The sequence below is a fragment of the Triticum dicoccoides genome, chromosome 4A, assembly GCF_002162155.2.
Source record: "Triticum dicoccoides isolate Atlit2015 ecotype Zavitan chromosome 4A, WEW_v2.0, whole genome shotgun sequence".
NCBI lineage: Eukaryota > Viridiplantae > Streptophyta > Magnoliopsida > Poales > Poaceae > Triticum > Triticum dicoccoides.
In genome coordinates this window covers 543,640,784-543,659,690 of record NC_041386.1, presented here as the reverse complement: position 1 = coordinate 543,659,690, position 18,907 = coordinate 543,640,784, and the positions used below count along the sequence as shown (strand labels likewise).

General features: G+C 47.1%; 1 protein-coding gene across 1 annotated transcript; it reads right to left on the bottom strand.

Moving 5' to 3' along the window:
• Nucleotides 1-3,810: 3,810 nt before the first annotated feature.
• LOC119286651 (peamaclein-like) lies at nt 3,811-4,876 on the bottom strand. Its single transcript, XM_037566066.1, has 2 exons — nt 4,637-4,876; nt 3,811-4,528 (listed from the first exon to the last, which is right to left on the bottom strand). Exons 1-2 carry the CDS (start codon nt 4,737-4,739, stop codon nt 4,335-4,337), a joined length of 297 nt encoding a protein of 98 aa, XP_037421963.1. The 5' UTR covers nt 4,740-4,876; the 3' UTR covers nt 3,811-4,334.
• Nucleotides 4,877-18,907: the final 14,031 nt, after the last annotated feature.

The following is an 18,907-nucleotide window of genomic DNA, read 5'->3' as shown; positions in this document are numbered from 1 at the left end:
TGCGTTGCACATGGTCCACTTGAGCTAGATGATGACGATCTTGACTCCCTCAAGTTGGACCACCTTTCTTGATTGTGTTGGCTCCATGAAGACTAGTTGATTGCTCCCCCATACTCCACTATGGGTGAGCCACTCTTCCGCACATCTTCACAAGTCCATTGACACCACAATGGACGGCAAGCTTCAAGCATTTGATCTCTTCGTGATGCTTCACTTGAATTTGCACACCACAACCTAACCCCACAAAGAACTCCCACGAAGATCATGGGTTAGTACACAAAAGCATAATTGACAATGCTTACCATACCATGGGATCGCTTGATCCCTCTCGGTACATCTTCTACGCTTTGTGTGTTGATCAACTTGATTCACTCTTTTACTTAGTCTTGATCAACCTCTCACAAGACCAATCTTTAGGTAATTCCTTGAATAGCACCTTGGTCATCACAAACTCTCGTTGAAACCAACAAATGTACTCTAAGAAAAGCATATGGACAAAACCTTCAAATATAACTCAAGGCAACCTTTAGTCCACAGAGATTGTCATCAATTACCAAAACCAAGCATGGGGGCACCGCATGTTCTTTCACTAGCTCGGGGATAGGAAGGGACGGGCCACCCGTCGGCCTGGCCGCCTCAATCCAGGCACTGCGGCGCGAAGAGGACACCGGGGTCGAGGTCGAACGACCCCTCCTGGAGTAGGCCGCAGTCCGAGGGGGAGGGGGAGGACCGGTCACCGGAGTGGTCACCACCACCGCCAGGCCCATGGAAGCAGAGCTCGAAGGCGCCAGGAGAGGAGCAGGGGTCGTCATGCGGGGAACGCCAGGGGAGGGAGGTGGGTCCGCAGGTGTGTCATCCACCATAGGCGGACTGACCGGCCGAGCCGAAGAGCCAGGTGCCACCTCCGGAGGCACCGGAAGAGGCGAGGCCGGCTCCAGGGCCGAGACCCCCAGCGGCGCCAACTAGAGATCGGGGCGCGGTGGGGGGGAGGGGGAGGGTCGAGCAGCGCCGGGTCAGCCCTGGCTGGAGAGAAGGCGAAGATGCCGAGGGAGATGCCGTCGGGAGAGCGGGGCGAATATGCCGGAAAGACCTGGAGGCTAGCATCAGAGGCGTTGAGGCCGTCATCGGGGGACGAGGGTCGCTGCGTGGGTACGACCCGCCCCAACCCCACCCCTGGCGGTCGGCATAGGCGGCTGGTCGTGGTGGGGCTGTCCTCGAAGTCATCTTCGTCGTCCGAGCTAGAGGGGTGGCCGTGACGAGGATCGCAGTCGCTGTGGTGGCCACCAGTGCCACCCCCATCGGTGCCGCCCCAGGAAGCTGTCGTCGATGCGAGGGCGGCCAATGTGGTTGGGGGGCTCAGGGAGATGCGGAGATCAAAGCCCTGGTCATTGAAGAACACTCGGATGGTGGCACGGAGCCTGGAGGAGTCGAGAGATTTGACCTTAACCTGGACCTCCTCCTCCTTGCAGAGGGAGAGCTCGTCGACCACTACCACCTTGCCGAGGATGCGAGACATGTTCTGGATGACCCGCTCGGAGCGGGCGATGTCCGGGAGGCCACCAATGAGGATCCAGGCCGTGTCCAAGACCGCGACCGCCAAGGGGTCCCGCACCGGCATGGAGATGTCCACCACTAACTTGTTGACAGCTAGGGTGATGTCTTCGCTGTGGGTGCCGTACCCATGGCTGACCGCGTCCGGGAAGACGACCGAGAACTGGCCTCCAGAGAGTAAGGTGACCCGCCAATCCCAGGTGCAGTGGTAGAGGTGGTTGAGCTCGGCCTCAATCATCTTCGGCGAGGCCACCCCATCCTTCACGGTAACAATGGCCAGGAACGACGGTGAGGGGGCAAGGATGTCGGGCACCTTGATGTGGAAGTAGCCGAGGCCCTCAATCCCGTTCCCGTACATCATCAGCTCCTCCGCCACTGGACGGTCAGGGCAAAGGAAGGTGGAGTGGTCCGGGTCCGAGCAGAGGTAGCAACACCGAGGACGAGTACATGCCACCTGGGAGTGGCCGAAGAGGCCGCAGTTGGAGCACTTGACGAGGTCGGAGGAGCGGACGTCGGGGAGGAGAGCGGTCGTAGTCGAGGCGGTGAGATCCCGGGTGGTGCCGTTGGCCGGGGCAGTGCCGTTTGAGCGCCCAAGACCGCGCTTCTTGCGCTTGCCACCGGGTCGGCCCCGTCCCGCCCCATTGCCGGCGGGGGAAGACTCGGCTTGCCCCGAGGTGGCTGGTAGCGGCGAACCGCGACGGCAGCGGGAGGGGGGCCTGCTGCCCATGGGAGCGGCCAGGGGAACGAGCGCGGCCTCCCCGGGCCGGGGAGCGGCTGGCATCCTGACGGCGCGGAGGGGAAGGTGACAAGCGTCGAGCATCGCGTCGGTCTGCGGCCGGGGGGGAGCGGGAGCGGCCACATCGGTCCGCGCTAGGAGGAGATCGGCGTGAGGGGGTGCAGAGGTCATCGTGGGCGGGAGACCGGTGGTCGCCGTGGGAGGAGAGCTGTCGGCGGAGCTCGGACTCATGGCGAACCGCATCGGGGGACGGGCGGAAGGAGTCGCGCTGCTCCTCCGCACGGGAGGGTTCAGGGCGGCGGTCGTTGGCGCACCGCTTGGGGCGCGTCCCAGCGTCGTGCCACTCGCGGGGCATGGTGGCCGGCGGCGAGTTCAGCAACGACGGGGAAGGGAGCGGGGTGTTGGCAGCGGGGGTCGGAAGAGCGAGGGTTAAGGCACGGGGGGAATGGGATGGGGGCGAGGGAAGCCCGCAGGCGGCCAAATAGGCCTGATGGCCGGGCAGGCCGGCCCACCAGGACCGCAGCTAAGGCTGGGCCCGGAAGCGGAGCTGCCAGCACAGGCCCATGGTCCAAATCCAGGCCCAACACTAGAGCGGCCCACGATCGGGCGTCCCAGCCAGCGAGACGGGGCAGCAACGACTAGGGTTTCCCCTAGTGCTGCGGCCGCCGTCGCGGCCGCGACCGACGCCGATGCAGGGACTCCAGTGTCCATGGGGCGACGAGGAGAGTGGCTGGGCGAAAAACGAAGCGAGGAGGTGCCAAAAGCTGCGATGAACGGCCGAAACGGCAAGGTGCGGGCGACCACCGGCGAAGATGACGCCGCCGGGAAGGTGGCAGGCCGAGAGCCAGAGGCAGCTGCCGACGAGCGCCATGAGGACCGGGCACGACCCAGGTCGGACCGCCCCGTGACGCCCCACGCCGGAGCGCGGCGGCGGCGAGCGGTTCGCGACCCAAGGTCGGCCCTTTGGCCAGGCGGCGGGAAGAGGGGGAGCGATACCAGCCGACGAGCATGGGGTGGGGAGGGGACTCCCCGACTCGGTGCGTCGACCAGCGTCGGGCGCAGCACAGCCCGGCGAGCCGGAGGCGTGCGCCGGATGGTAGGACGGCCAGTGGCGGAGTCATCATCCTTCGCCAAATCCACCCAGCGCAACGGCATCGTCTCCCCGACGGGGGTGGCAGAGCAGCGCAGGGCGGTGGAGGCGACGGCGCAGGCGAGCGAGCCGCGGCGCCGACGGGGTCGCGGGAGGACAGCACTAGAGCCATTTCCCGTTAAGGCAGGCGTGCATGCACTGCCCAAATCGTAGTTTTCCTTTTACAACAAATTAGTGATTTGTGCAATTTCCTCTGCCATGTAGGAGGCTAGCGCGCGTTATACTGTCACTGTTACCACGTGATACCGAATAATTACTGATACCTTCATATTCATACGCACGATGTAGGAGGGTAATGCAATTTCGTCAGCCATGTAGATGTAGGAGGGTAGTGCGTGTTATACTGTCACTGTTACCAGGCGATACCGACTAATTACTGATACAGTGATACCCTCATATTCATATGTACAATGGCACTTACAAAGACGGCGACATGATGATTACCATTGCTACTTGTAAGCTCGGTGCGCATGCTACGTGGCATTGGCATACATACATACATGGCCCGGAGGCCTCAGCTAGCCACACTGCTTCAGTTCAGCTAGACACACGGAGAACAATTAGCTACGTACTACAACCACGTAGAGTACACAGGTAGCCACACACTTGTTGATTTACAGCCAGCAAGCTCACTCACTCGACGATCCCAGCTAGTAGCACAGTACTTCTACAAGTCGATCGTGGTACTACAACGACAACACATACGTAGCACTTTAGCAGGCGACAATACGCATCACACCAATAATTAGCACGAGCGAGCACAGGGAAGTGACATAAGCACGCGCGTCCAACATCACATACGTACAGTAGCTAGGCTACTACTCCTGACGGTAGGGTGGAGGTTGAAGAAGCCGTTGGCGCGTTGAGAGAGACGGTGGGCCGAGGAGAGGGCGGTGGTCAGGGGCACTTGGGCCTCTTCCTGGGCCCGGCGGTGAGCATGTCGCGGTAGCAGGGGCACTCGTCGCGGCTGCCGCTCCTCCCCGTGGGCACGCAGGCGCACTCCTCGCAGCACAGCCCGCAGTACTTCATGCACGCCCCCCGCTTCGCGCGCGACCGCGCGCACCGCACCGCGCACTTGCCCGCGCAGAACCCTGCACGGCACAGCACAGGCATCCATGGATCAGCCGCTCGAGCGCACGCTGCGTGATGGAGGACACAGGACAGGACAGTAGGACACGCGTGTGTAGCTAGGTACGCACCTGAAGCAGCGTCGCCGGCCGGGAGCAGGGAGGCAGCGAGGAGCAAGACGAGGAGCAGGGCGACCTGCATCTGCAGCGCCCTGCACCTCGATGGCTTGCTCATCCTGGCCGAGCTTCGAGCTGCAGCTGAGATGGATACAGGAGCTTGCAGGAGGAGAGGAGCTGGATGAGGCGGTAGCAGAGTGGGAGTGTGGGTGTGAGGGTGAGTGAGCGAGGAGTGAGTGATGTGTGTATGTAGCTGAGGTCCGGGCACCTTTGTACCGGTCGATCGGGAAGGCTCTGGAGAACGGGCGACGTGTCGCGCGGTTCACGTGCACCTGCTCCTAGAGTTGATGGGTTTTAGTTGGTGCCCAGATTCGAGTTAATGCACGGCGACGGACGACAGGGCCGCTGGTCTGCTGGATGTGTGATGCACTGCGCCGCGGCAGAGGAGGAGACGGTCCGTGACCGCCGTGTTTGATGATCAGTGGCGCGCGCGGGCGGCCGTGGTCGCGTCTGCTCGGTGCATGGCCCGCCGCGCGTGTCGGGTTCCGTCAGGGACTCAGGGTGGACGTGCCATATATTGTCGTCGTGCAGGCACCACGGGACACCATGTTTGGCCTTTCACCCTGCGTGGTTCCGAGAAATATGCAGGGCCCGGAGAGGACGAACGCCCGTGCATGTGCCGATAAATTCAGACAGTACCGCTCTTTGTTGTACTCAAACAACGGATCACTATCCGTGCAAGAGTGGCGAAACTTTAACGTCTCCTCACAGGACTAGAGCATCTCCAACAGATGGTTGATATTTTGACGATGTAAACCGGTGATATAAAATTTTACATCACCAAAAAAATGTTTTTTACATCTTCTGAAAAAAGGCAAGTACAAAACGAAGATGTAAAACACAGATGGTCCAAAACAAAGATGTAAAACGAACCAACAGCAGCACGGCTGCTGTTCAGCCGCACATATTGCAGAAAACATCTAAAATGAATCGTCCACAAATAAGGAGTCAACCGAACTCATCAACAATGCAGATAACCACCCTCAAACATGCTATCCAATCCCGATTTACATCATCAAGTTTCGTCGTTTTTTTACCTTGGGGAATTCCGTCGAACACCTTGTGCGCGGGGTGGAAGAAGATGGCCGGTGGTTGGATTGGTATCTGGTTGCCGTTGCGGACGGCGGCGCAGAGGAGAAGGGAGCTCGGCGGCCGGCGGAGAGGAGCTATACGGGCTACCGGACCGCCGGAGTTGGCGAATCCCGTCGCGGCTGCTTCCCGAATCGGCGGCGTTGGGGCGGCTGGAGACGCCCTCCGGCGGGGGAGGCGACGTGGGCGACGGCGATTTAGGCGGTGGCGGCGGCTGGTGCTCGGGCAAGCAGGTGATCACGAGCGGGAAGGAAAATGAACGGGCGGCCGCGGTTTTACATCAGATGTATCTCGTGATGCAAATTTGCATCACGAAGTGTTATATTTTACATATCCCAGAGACGGTGATGTAATTTTTTTTACATATGAACCATCTGTTGGAACAGCGTTTTTTCATCTCGGAGATTCAAAAGTTAGGTAATTTTACATATGGACCGTCTATTGGAGATGCTCTTAGGATAGAAATATGATATGAATAGAAAATTTATAAAATTTGAGATGACATGCATCTTAATTTCTATTTTCTTTGAAATATGGAGGATATGAATCAATCATATATAAAAATAAGCCCAAAGGACATTGGAGGAAAATTTTCTATAAGAATTCTATCCTATAGAAATTCTATAAATTCCTCTATACCAAAGGAGGCCCAGGTCTGCAACACGCGAGCACCAAAATACAATCATGCCTCCTTTGATTCATTGGGTATGAATATCATAGGAATATGAAACTTGTAGGATATAAGATGTCATGTATCTTAAATTATATAAATATGAATAAGAAAATAGATGTCATTTGATTCACATGATAAGGATTTATCCATTGAGTCTAGGCTAAGGTTTATTATCATATGAAATATGGAGAACGGGAAGAACTTCATAGAAATGTGTTTCTGTTCCTACAAATGAAAGGACCCTAAAGAAAAGAAATCTATAACATCTTATTCTAAGAAATTCCTACAATATACCTCCAAACCAAAGGAGGCATCAGATGTGATGGAACCGTCTAGCCTCATGTGTGCCTAGTGTGTGTATGTATGTATTTATTGTATTTCATAAGAAAAATCCAAAAGGCTAAGACTTCAGCTTCTCTAAAAAATTGTTGGAATCAAACGATTTAGCCAAGACCGTTGGATTACAATCCTATGGTTGGGACCCTTTCTTTTTTGCTTTCTTTGTCTCCTTAAGTTTTCTCCACACAATGCCCCACCCACTGTACCAACGGACGACAACTTCCACCAGCCGTGGCCGGCGGCGTTGTCACTATGTCGTTGTTGACCTTGTCCCCCCTCCCCTTGAACAAGTTAACATGTTGTCGCTCCTCCACTGGCGACACGGTGGCAAGCCGCATCGTCCTCAACTCCGGCACGATCCCGGTGAGGCCACAACATCCCCTACTCGCCTCGGGTGTTGCACCCCCTTCCATCGGAATCGGTTGAGGCAAAGATTTTTTTCCAGCAAATATGGATAAGATCGCACTCCCATTTCTGAACTGGAATATCCAACCTAGGCTGGAATCAACACAAATAACACTCAAGAAAAGAGATAATTGAGGTTGGGAGGAGACTTGAGGAAGGGGAAGAAGGGGTCTAGAATGTTTTCATTTCTCCCTCCCCATCTTTTCCGGCGTTAACACATTATATATTTCGCACTCCACTAGGCCACACAAGTTACCTCACCCAAGTTGTAATATTTCAAAATTCTAAATTTTGGAATGTTAACTATTTAAGTAGGATTAACTAAAACATGCATGTGCTGCTTGAGATTAGGCAACTTTGACTAGTATTTGAAGCTTTTGGAGTTTAAATGGATATTGAATTGAAAGGGAATAAAATGAGTTTCAGAAATAGCCATTTTTGGATTTAATTGGATCTTTAAAAATACTCAAAGCAACCACGAGAGAAGATTATATTACTCCTCAAAATAATAGGCTGAAGATACTTTAAATATTGATTGGTTACTTATTTGGATTTCAAAACATTTTTGGAATTATTTATAAGCCTAAATTAATTTAGAAAATATTTATAAATCCCAAAATAGATTTATAAATTATTATATGTAATGATATTTCGGGACGGAAGCATTATTCCTGAGCTCTAAACACTATATTTAATTTATGTGCATTTTTCTAGAGTTTCAGATATTGAATTGGCTTGATTGTAAGATCAATATCTAATTCAAAAGTAGAAAAAAAACTGACAAATCTACTCCGAACAACCCAGGCACTATCCACCGGGTTAACTGATCAAATTTAAGCATTCAATGAGAATGATTGATGTGACAATTCGCTTAAGATTCATTGTGACATCATCCACAACCGCGACGCTTCGATTTCCCTTCGTTGGCGAACTCAGATTTATTTAAGTATATGTCAATATTGTTGCTGGGTCGGTCCCTAGAGTGGCACAAGTTGCATCACTGGGGGCAGGCCTGCTTCTACAAATGGGTGCCGATAATTCGCCTCAAAGAGGTCGTCAGATTGCTCAGCAACACCCTGAACAAGGGACAAATTTTAGCATCCTCTGTGGCACAAACTGGACTCAGAGAGCCGAATGCTAAATTTTAGACTCGAGACCGATTTCGGTAATTGAACGACATTCTTCTAGGATAATGATTGTCAACCTTAGCACGAATAAGCCCACGCATCATCTTTATCATTCAGATTTCATGATACGACCTTAGTCGGGCCACCCATCAACCTCTTTCGAGAGATGATAGTGTATCACCAATCCTTTCAGTATCTTGTTTATAGTTAACATTTACATCCAATTTTGCTCTTTTGAGTCCATTAGGATCTCTTTATGAGCTAGTCCAATGGTTCTTCGAGTCTGATTGACAATCAAAATTCGTTTCCATTGAGGATCAGTCGGTTTCCTCAGCGAAACCCAGATAGAGTTGGGGGCTAATGATAAGGGCAACCCTACAGGGTAGGCCCATGATGACATACGTCCTAGCTAAAGGCTTAAGCATAGAGATGTTGTGGTACACTTAACAATGATAAAGATGGGTCGTAACCAATCGGAATGGTGTTACTAGTCATACACAATTTTCCAGTCGGGCATGATCCATCAGCGAGTCTCAAAAGGCATCAATCGGTCCAATGACAGTCAACCGGCGGTCATTACTAGGGGCATCACCCACGACAGACAAAGTGCATTAACTACATCTGTTACCTTTAGTAATAACCATATGTAATAATATTCAGTTATCAATGCACTATTAACCACATCTATTATACATGGGGTTGTTGCTCCTCTTCATGGCACTCTCTATATAAGTCGGGGAGGGCATAAAGTCAAGGGTTCACACCATTTGTAATCATCCTATACACTAGAGAGAAAACAACACACAAGAAGTAGGGTATTACCTCCATCTCCGAGGGCCTGAACTTGTATAATTCCTTATGTGTACACCCATTTGCATATTTGGTAGTCACTATGCATATTGTCAATGAAATAACTATGACATGGGAGCTCATACGTCAATTTTGCATCGTTATTTCTTATTATAAATTGCTCATTATCAACCATGTTTTTCACATTATGCCACCACTCTTATATGTTTTTCCTATTATTCTTCAAGTTACAATCAAGGAGGGGGAAGTGCCATGAAACTTCCAAAAAGTATAAAAAAGAAGTCAAGCAAAGAAAATAATTTTCTAAAGATAGAAAAGTTCCCAAAAAAATCAGAAAGTCAGAATCACTGAAGAAAAGAGCCAGGGGGCTTGGACCTAGGCTTGTCGGGGCCACGCGGCCACCCAACATGGTCAAACCCTTGGCCGCGCCACCATGCCGCATGGGGATCATAGGGCGCACCTCCCCCTCTCCCAGTACCCTTGGTATTATTTTTACTTGAAAACCCTAGACCTAATTAAGTAGGATTTTTTGCGCCGTTGGAGCAAGGCAGAATATGGAGGGGAGCCATTTTCTTTCCAGGAGGGCTGATTTGTTGAGATTCATCCCCTTCGGGTGGGGTAATGTTAAGCCATCCTCATCACCAACACTAAATCCGCGGTGGGGATCATCTTCATCCACTCCATCTTACCAACACCATCTCCGCTACCATTACCATAACCTTCACCATCCCCTTTTCGATCTATGAACTATGAACTCAAATCTGTTGCAAAATTCACTTCCGGTGTTGATTGTTATCTAGTAGTCGATGCTTTGTGGTTTATCGGGAGGAGACTTGAGGAAGGGGAAGAAGAACTCATAGGAAGAAGGGGTCTTGTTATTTTTATTTCTTGCTCCCTAGCTTTTTGATGGTTACACAATATATAATTTACACCTCATTGCGCCACACAAGTAACCCTGACACAAGGCCCAACCTAGCAAACACCATACACTCAAATTTGTTGTAACCTAGCTTCTAATCGTGCATCCTAAAATTTATAGTTAGTCGTCTTAGATTGGTGGAATCCAAGTTGTGCCCTCAGTGCCGCCAGTTAATCAACTTTTATTCGCAGATGATATCATGTTGTTTTTCAAGGCTAGTGACTGTGCTATCAAACTTGTTGGGAACCTACTATCAAGCTTCTGGTCAACATATCAATGCTAGTAAATCTTCTATATTATTTAGAAAATGATGGCCAGTTGTGATTAAAGAGAAGGCCAAGACCTTACTGAAAGTTCCCACTGAAACTCTCAATGAAAAGTATTGATGTCGCTTGAAGCTACATCGGTATTTCCCCAAAGAGGAAGGGATGATGCAGCACAACGGCGGTAGGTATTTCCCGAAGATATGAAACCAAGGTTATCGAACCAGTAGGAGAACCAAGCAACACAACGTAAACAACCCCTGCACACAAATAACAACCACTCGCAACCTGACGTGTTAAAGGGGTTGTCAATCCCTTTCGGGTAACGGCGCCAAAAGCGGTGCATGGACGGGAGAAAATTGTAATAAATTGATAGATCAAACGCCAAATAAAATAAAGTGCAGCAAAGTATTTTTGTATTTTTGGTTTAATAGATCTGAAAATAAAATCAAATAAAAGTATATCGCAAAGGCAAATATATGAGAAACAAGACCCGGGGGCCGTAGGTTTCACTAGTGACTTCTCTCGAGAAAAATAGCAAAAGGTGGGTAAATAAATTATTGTTGGGCAATTGATAGAACCTCAAATAATTATGATGATATCCAGGAAATGATAATTATATAGGCATCACGTCCAATATTAGTAGACCGACTCCTGCCTGCATCTACTACTATTACTCCATAGATCGACCGCTTTCCAGCATGCATCTAGTGTATTAGGTTCATGGAAAAATGGAGTAATGCAATAAGAACAATGACATGATGTAGACAAGATCTATATATGTAGAGATAGACCCCATCGTTTTATCCTTAGCAGCGATGATACATATGTGTCGTTTCCCTTTTTGTCACTGGGATCAAGCACCGTAAAATCGAACTAACTACAAAGCACCTCTTCCCATTGCAAGATAAATAGATCAAGTTGGTAAAACAAAACCGAAATATTGGAGAAGAAATACGAGGCTATAAGCAACCATACATATAAGAGATCAAAGAAACTCAAATAACTTTCATGGATATAAAAAGATAGATCTGATCATAAACTCAAAGTTCATCGATCCCAACAAACACACCACAAAAGAGTTACATCATATGGATCTCCAAGAGACCATTGTATTGCGAATCAAGAGAGAGAGAGAGATGAATCCATCTAGCTACTAACTACAGACCCGAAGTGAAGGAAATATGCCCTAGAGGCAATAATAAAGTTATTATTTATTTCCTTATTTCATGATAAATGTTTATTATTCATGCTAGAATTGTATTAACCGGAAACATAATACATGTGTGAATACATAGACAAACATAGTGTCACTAGTATGCCTCTACTTGACTAGCTCGTTTATCAAAGATGGTTATGTTTCCTAGCCATGGACAAAAGAGTTGTCATTTGATTAACGGGATCACATCATTAGGAGAATGATGTGATTGACATGACCCATTCCGTTAGCTTAGCACTTGATCGTTTAGTATGTTGCTATTGCTTTCTTCATGACTTATACATGTTCCTGTAACTATGAGATTATGCAACTCCCGTTTACCGGAGGAACACTTTGGGTACTACCAAACGTCACAACGTAACTGGGTGATTATAAAGGAGTACTACAAGTGTCTCTGAAGGTACATGTTGAGTTGGCGTATTTCGAGATTAGGTTTTGTCACTCCGATTGTCGGAGAGGTATCTCTGGGCCCTCTCGGTAATGCACATCATTATAAGCCTTGCAAGCAATGTGACCAATGAGTTGGTTACGGGATGATGCATTACAGAACGAGTAAAGAGACTTGCCGGTGATGAGATTGAACTAGGTATTGGATACCGACGATCGAATCTCGGGCAAGTAACATACCAATGACAAAGGGAACAACGTATGTTGTTATGCGGTCTGACCGATAAAGATCTTCGTAGAATATGTAGGAGCCAATATGGGCATCCAGGTCCCGCTATTGGTTATTGACCAGAGACGTGTCTCGGTCATGTATACATTGTTCTCGAACCCGTAGGGTCCGCACGCTTAAGGTTACGATGACAGTTATATTATGAGTTTATGCATTTTGATGTAGCGAAGGTTGTTCGGAGTCCCGGATGTGATCACGGACATGACGAGGAGTCTCGAAATGGTCGAGACATAAAGATTGATATATTGGAAGCCTATGTTTGGACATCGGAAGTGTTCCGGGTGAAATCGGGATTTTACCGGGTTACCGGGAGGTTACCGGAATCCCCCGGGAGCCATATGGGCCATCATGGGCCTTAGTGGAAAGGAGAAAGGGGCAGCCCAAGGGGGCTGCGCGCCTCCCCCCTTCCCCTAGTCCTATTAGGACTAGGAGAGGTGGCCGGCCACCCCTCTCCCTCTTTCCCCCTTGGGAATCCTAGTTGGAATAGGATTGGGGGGGGGAGTCCTACTCCCGGTAGGAGTAGGACTCCTCCTGCGCCTCTCTCTCTTGGCCGGCGCCCCCTCCCCCCTTGGCTCCTTTATATACGGAGGCAGGGGCACCTCTAGACACACAAGTTGACACAAGTTGATCCACGTGATCTATTCCTTAGCCGTGTGCGGTGCCCCCTGCCACCATATTCCTCGATAATACTATAGCGGAGTTTAGGCGAAGCCCTGCTGCTGTAGTTCATCAAGATCGTCACCACGCCGTCGTGCTGACGAAACTCTTCCCCGACACTTTGCTGGATCGGAGTCCGGGGATCGTCATCGAGCTGAACGTGTGCTCGAACTCGGAGGTGCCATAGTTTCGGTGCTTGATCGGTTGGATCGTGAAGACGTACGACTACTTCCTCTACGTCGTGTCATCGCTTCCGCAGTCGGTCTGCGTTGGGTACGTAGACAACACTCTCCCCTCGTTGCTATGCATCACATGATCTTGTGTGTGCGTAGGAAAATTTTGAAATTACTACGAAACCCAACAGTGGCATCCGAGCCTAGGTTATTTATGTTGATGTTATATGCACGAGTAGAACACAAGTGAGTTGTGGACGATACAAGTCATACTGCCTACCAGCATGTCATACTTTGGTTCGGCGGTATTGTTGGACGAGACGACCCGGACCAACCTTACGCGTACGCTTACGCGAGACCGGTTCCCTCGACGTGCTTTGCACAGAGATGGCCTGCGGGCGACTGTCTCTCCAACTTTAGTTGAACCAAGTATGGCTACGCCCGGTCCTTGCGAAGGTTAAAACGGAGTCTATTTGACAAACTATCGTTGTGGTTTTGATGCGTAGGTGAGATTGGTTCTTACTTAAGCCCGTAGCAGCCACGTAAAACATGCAACAACAAAGTAGAGGACGTCTAACTTGTTTTTGCAGGGCATGTTGTGATGTGATATGGTCAAAGCATGATGCTGAATTTTATTGTATGAGATGATCATGTTTTGTAACCGAGTTATCGGCAACTGGCAGGAGCCATATGGTTGTCGCTTTATTGTATGCAATGCAATCGCGATGTAATGCTTTACTTTATTACTAAACGGTAGTGATAGTCGTGGAAGCATAAGATTGGCGAGACGACAACGATGCTACGATGGAGATCAAGGTGTCGCGCCGGTGTCGATGGTGATCATGACGGTGCTTCGGAGATGGAGATCACAAGCACAAGATGATGATGACCATATCATATCACTTATATTGGTTGCATGTGATGTTTATCTTTTTATGCATCTTATCTTGCTTTGATTGACGGTAGCATTATAAGATGATCTCTCACTAAATTATCAAGAAGTGTTCTCCCTGAGTATGCACCGTTGCCAAAGTTCGTCGTGCCCAGACACCACGTGATGATCGGGTGTGATAAGCTCTACGTCCATCTACAACGGGTGCAAGCCAGTTTTGCACACGCAGAATACTCAGGTTAAACTTGACGAGCCTAGCATATGCAGATATGGCCTCGGAACACGGAGACCGAAAGGTCGAGCGTGAATCATATAGTAGATATCATCAACATAATGATGTTCACCATTGAAAACTACTCCATCTCACGTGATGATCGGTTATGGTTTAGTTGATTTGGATCACGTGATCACTTAGATGACTAGAGAGATGTCTGTCTAAGTGGGAGTTCTTAAGTAATATGATTAATTGAACTTAAATTTATCATGAACTTAGTCCTGGTAGTATCTTGCAAATTATGTTGTAGATCAATAGCTTGCATTGTTGCTTTCATATGTTTTGATATGTTCCTAGAGAAAACTGTGTTGAAAAATGTTAGTAGCAATGTTGCGGATTTGATCCGTGATATGAGGTTAATCCTCATTGCTGCACAGAAGAATTATGTCCTTGATGCACCTCTAGGTGAAAAACCTATTGCAGGAGCAGATGCAGACGTTATGAACGTTTGGCTAGCTCAAAAAGGATGACTACTTGATAGTTTAGTGCACCATGCTTAAACGGCTTAGAATCGGGACTTCAAAGACGTTTTGAACGTCATATGAGATGTTCCAGGAGTTGAAGTTAATATTTCCAGCAAATACCCGAGTTGAGAGATATGAAGTCTCCAACAAGTTCTAAAGCTAAAAGATGGAGGAGAATCGCTCAACTAGTGAGCATGTGCTCAGATTGTCTGGGTACTTCAATCGCTTGAATCAAGTGGGAGTTAATCTTCCAGATAAGATAGTGATTGACAGAATTCTCTAGTCACCATCACTAAGTTACTAGAACTTCGTGATGAACTATAGTATGCAAGGGATGACGAAAACGATTCCCAAGCTCTTCGTGATGCTGAAATCAACGAAGGTAGAAATCAAGAAAGAGCATCAAGTGTTGATGGTTAACAAGATCACTAGTTTCAAGAGAAGGGCAAAGGGAAAGAAAGGGAACTTCAAGTGGGAAGACAAGCAAGTTGTCACTCCTGCGAAGAAGCCCAAAGCTGGACCATAGCCTGAAACTGAGTGTTTACACTGCAAAGGAAATGGTCACTAGAAGCGGAAATGCCCTGAATATTTGGTGGATAAGAAGGATGGCAAAGTGAACAAAGGTATATTTGATATACAGATTATTGATGTATGCCTTACTAGTGTTTATAGTAGCCCCTGAGTATTTGATACTTGTTCGGTTGCTAAGATTAGTAATTCGAAACGGGAGTTGCAGAATAAACAGAGAGTAGTTAAGGGTGAAGTGACGATGTTTGTTGGAAGTGGTTCCAAGATTGATATGATCATCATCGCACACTTCCTATACTTTCGGATTTGTGTTGAACCTAAATAAGTGTTATTTGGTATTTGCGTTGAGCATGAATATGATTTGATCATGTTTATTGCAATACGGTTATTCATTTAAGTTAGAGAACAATTGTTGTTCTGTTTACATGAATAAAACCTTCTATGGTCATACACACCAACGAAAATGGTTTGTTGGATCTCGATCGTAGTAATACACATATTCATAATATTGAGGCCAAAAGATGCAAAGTTAATAATGATAGTGCAACTTATTTGTGGCACTGTCGTTTAGGTCATATTGGTGTAAAGCGCACGAAGAAACTCCATGCTGATGGGATTTTGGAATCACTTGATTATGAATCACTTGATGCTTGCGAACCATGCCTCATGGGCAAGATGACTAAGACTCCGTTCTCCGGAACAATGGAGCGAGCAACTGACTTATTGGAAATAATACATACCGATGTATGCGATCCGATGAGTGTTGAGGCTCGCGGTGGGTATCGTTATTTTCTGACCTTCACAGATGATTTGAGCAGATATGGGTATATCTACTTGATGAAACATAAGTTTGAAATAGTTGAAAGGTTCAAAGAATTTCAGAGTGAAGTGGAAAAATCATCGTAACAAGAAAAATAAAGTTTCTGCGATCTGATCACGGAGACAAATATTTGAGTTACGAGTTTGGTCTTCAATTAAAACAATGTGGAATAGTTTCACAGCTCACGCCACCTGGAACACCACGTCATAATGATGTGTCTGAACGTCATAACCGTACTTTATTGGATACAGTACAATCTATGATGTTTCTTACCGATTTACCAATATCGTTTTGGGGTTATGCATTAGAGACAGCTGCATTCACGTTTAAAATAGGGCACCATCTAAATCCGTTGAGACGACATCGTATGAACTATGGTTTAGCAGTAAACCTAAGCTGTTGTTTCTTAAAGTTTGGGACTGCGATGCTTATGTGAAAAAGTTTCATCCTGATAAGCTTGAACCTAAATCGGAGAAGTGCGTCTTCATAGAATACCCAAAGGAAATTGTTGGGTACACCCTCTATCACAGATCCGAAGGCAAGATATTCGTTGCTAAAATGGATCCTTTCCAGAGAAGGAGTTTCTCTCGAAAGAAGTGAGTGGGAGGAAAGTAGAACTTGATGAGGTAACTGTACCTGCTCCCTTATTGGAAAGTAGTTTATCACAGAAATTAGTTCCTGTGACAAATACACCAATTAGTGAGGAAGCTAATGATATTGATCATGAAACTTCAGATCAAGTTACTACAGAACCTCGTAGGTCTTCCAGAGTAAGATCCGCACCAGAGTGGTGTAGTAATCATGTTCTGGAAGTCATGTTACTAGACCATGATGAACCTACGAACTATGAGGAAGCGATGATGAGCCCAGATTCCGCAAAATGGCTCGAGGCCATAAAATCTGAGATACAATCCATGTATGAGAACAAAGTATGGACTTTGATTGACTTGCTCGATGATCAGCAAGCCATGTTAAATAAATGGATCTTCAAGAGGAAGACAGACAATGATAGTAGTGTTACTATCCACTAAGCTCGACTTGTTGCAAAAGGTTTTCAACAAAGTTCAAAGGTGTTGAATACGATGAGATTTTCTCACTCGTATCGATGCTTAAGTCTGTCTGAATCATGTTAGCAATTGCCACATTTTATGAAATCTGGCAAATGGATGTCAAAACTGCATTCCTTAATGGATTTATTAAAGAAGAGTTGTATATGATGCAACTAGAAGGTTTTGTCAATCCTAAAGGTGCTAACAAAATGTGCAAGCTCCAGCGATCCATCTATGGAATGGGGCAAGCATCTCGGAGTTGGAATATACGCTTTGATAAGTTGATCAAAGCATATAGTTTTATATGGACTTACGATGAAGCCTGTATTTACAATAAAGTGAGTGGGAGCACTACAGCCTTTCTGATTAGTATATGTGAGTGACATATTGTTGATCAGAAATGATGTAGAATTTTTCTGCAAAGCATAAAGGAGTGTTTTAAAGGAGTTCTTTAAAAAGAAAAGACCTCAGTAAAAGCTACTTACATATTGAGCATCAAGATCTATTGAGATAGATCAAGACGCTTGATAAGATTTTCAATGAGTACATACCTTGGCAAGATTTTGAAATAGTTCAAAATGGAACAGTCAAAGAAAGAGTTCTTGCCTACGTTGCAAAGGTATGAAATTGAGTAAGACTCAAATCCCGACCACAGCAGAAAATAGAAAGAGAATGAAAATTCATTCCCTATGCCTCAGTCATAGGTTCTATAAAGTATGCTATGCTATGTACCAGACCTATTGTATACCTTGCTCTGAATTTGGCAAGGGAGTACAATAGTGATCTAGGAGTAGATCACTGGACATTGGTCAAGAATATCCTTAGTAAGGACTAAGGAGATGTTTCTCGATTATGGAGGTGATAAAAGAGTTTGTTGTAAAAGTTACATCAGTGCAAACTTTTACACTGATCCAGATGACTCTAAATCTCAACCTGGATACATATTGAAAGTGGGAGCAATTAGCTAGAGTAGCTCCGTGCAGAGCATTGTGGACATAAAATATTTGCAAAATACATATGGCTCTGAAAGTGACAGACCCGTTGACTAAGCTTCTCTCACGAGCAAAACATGATCACACCTTAGTACTCTTTGGGTGTTAATCACATAGCGATGTGAACTAGATTATTGACTCTAGTAAACCCTTTGGATGTTGGTCACATGATGATGTGAACTATGGGTGTTAATCATATACAGATATGAATATTGGTGTTAAATCACATGGCGATGTGAACTAGATTATTGACTCTAGTGCAAGTGGGAGACTGAAGGAAATATGCCCTAGAGGCAATAATAAAGTTATTATTTATTTCCTTATTTCATGATAAATGTTTATTATTCATGCTAGAATTGTATTAACCGGAAACATAATACATGTGTGAATACATAGACAAACATAGTGTCACTAGTATGCCTCTACTTGACTAGCTCGTTTATCAAAGATGGTTATGTTTCCTAGCCATGGACAAAAGAGTTGTCATTTGATTAACGGGATCACATCATTAGGAGAATGATGTGATTGACATGACCCATTCCGTTAGCTTAGCACTTGATCGTTTAGTATGTTGCTATTGCTTTCTTCATGACTTATACATGTTCCTGTAACTATGAGATTATGCAACTCCCGTTTACCGGAGGAACACTTTGGGTACTACCAAACGTCACAACGTAACTGGGTGATTATAAAGGAGTACTACAGGTGTCTCTGAAGGTACATGTTGAGTTGGCGTATTTCGAGATTAGGTTTTGTCACTCTGATTGTTGGAGAGGTATCTCTGGGCCCTCTCGGTAATGTACATCATTATAAGCCTTGCAAGCAATGTGACCAATGAGTTGGTTACGGGATGATGC

Excerpts from the sequence above, each read along its gene's own strand:
- LOC119286651 (XM_037566066.1), bottom strand. The coding sequence starts at position 4,739 with ATGAGCAAGCCATCGAGGTGCAGGGCGCTGCAGATGCAGGTCGCCCTG. Across the intron at positions 4,529-4,636 it reads GGCCGGCGACGCTGCTTCAG|GGTTCTGCGCGGGCAAGTGC; the intron begins GTGCGTACCTAG and ends TGTGCCGTGCAG.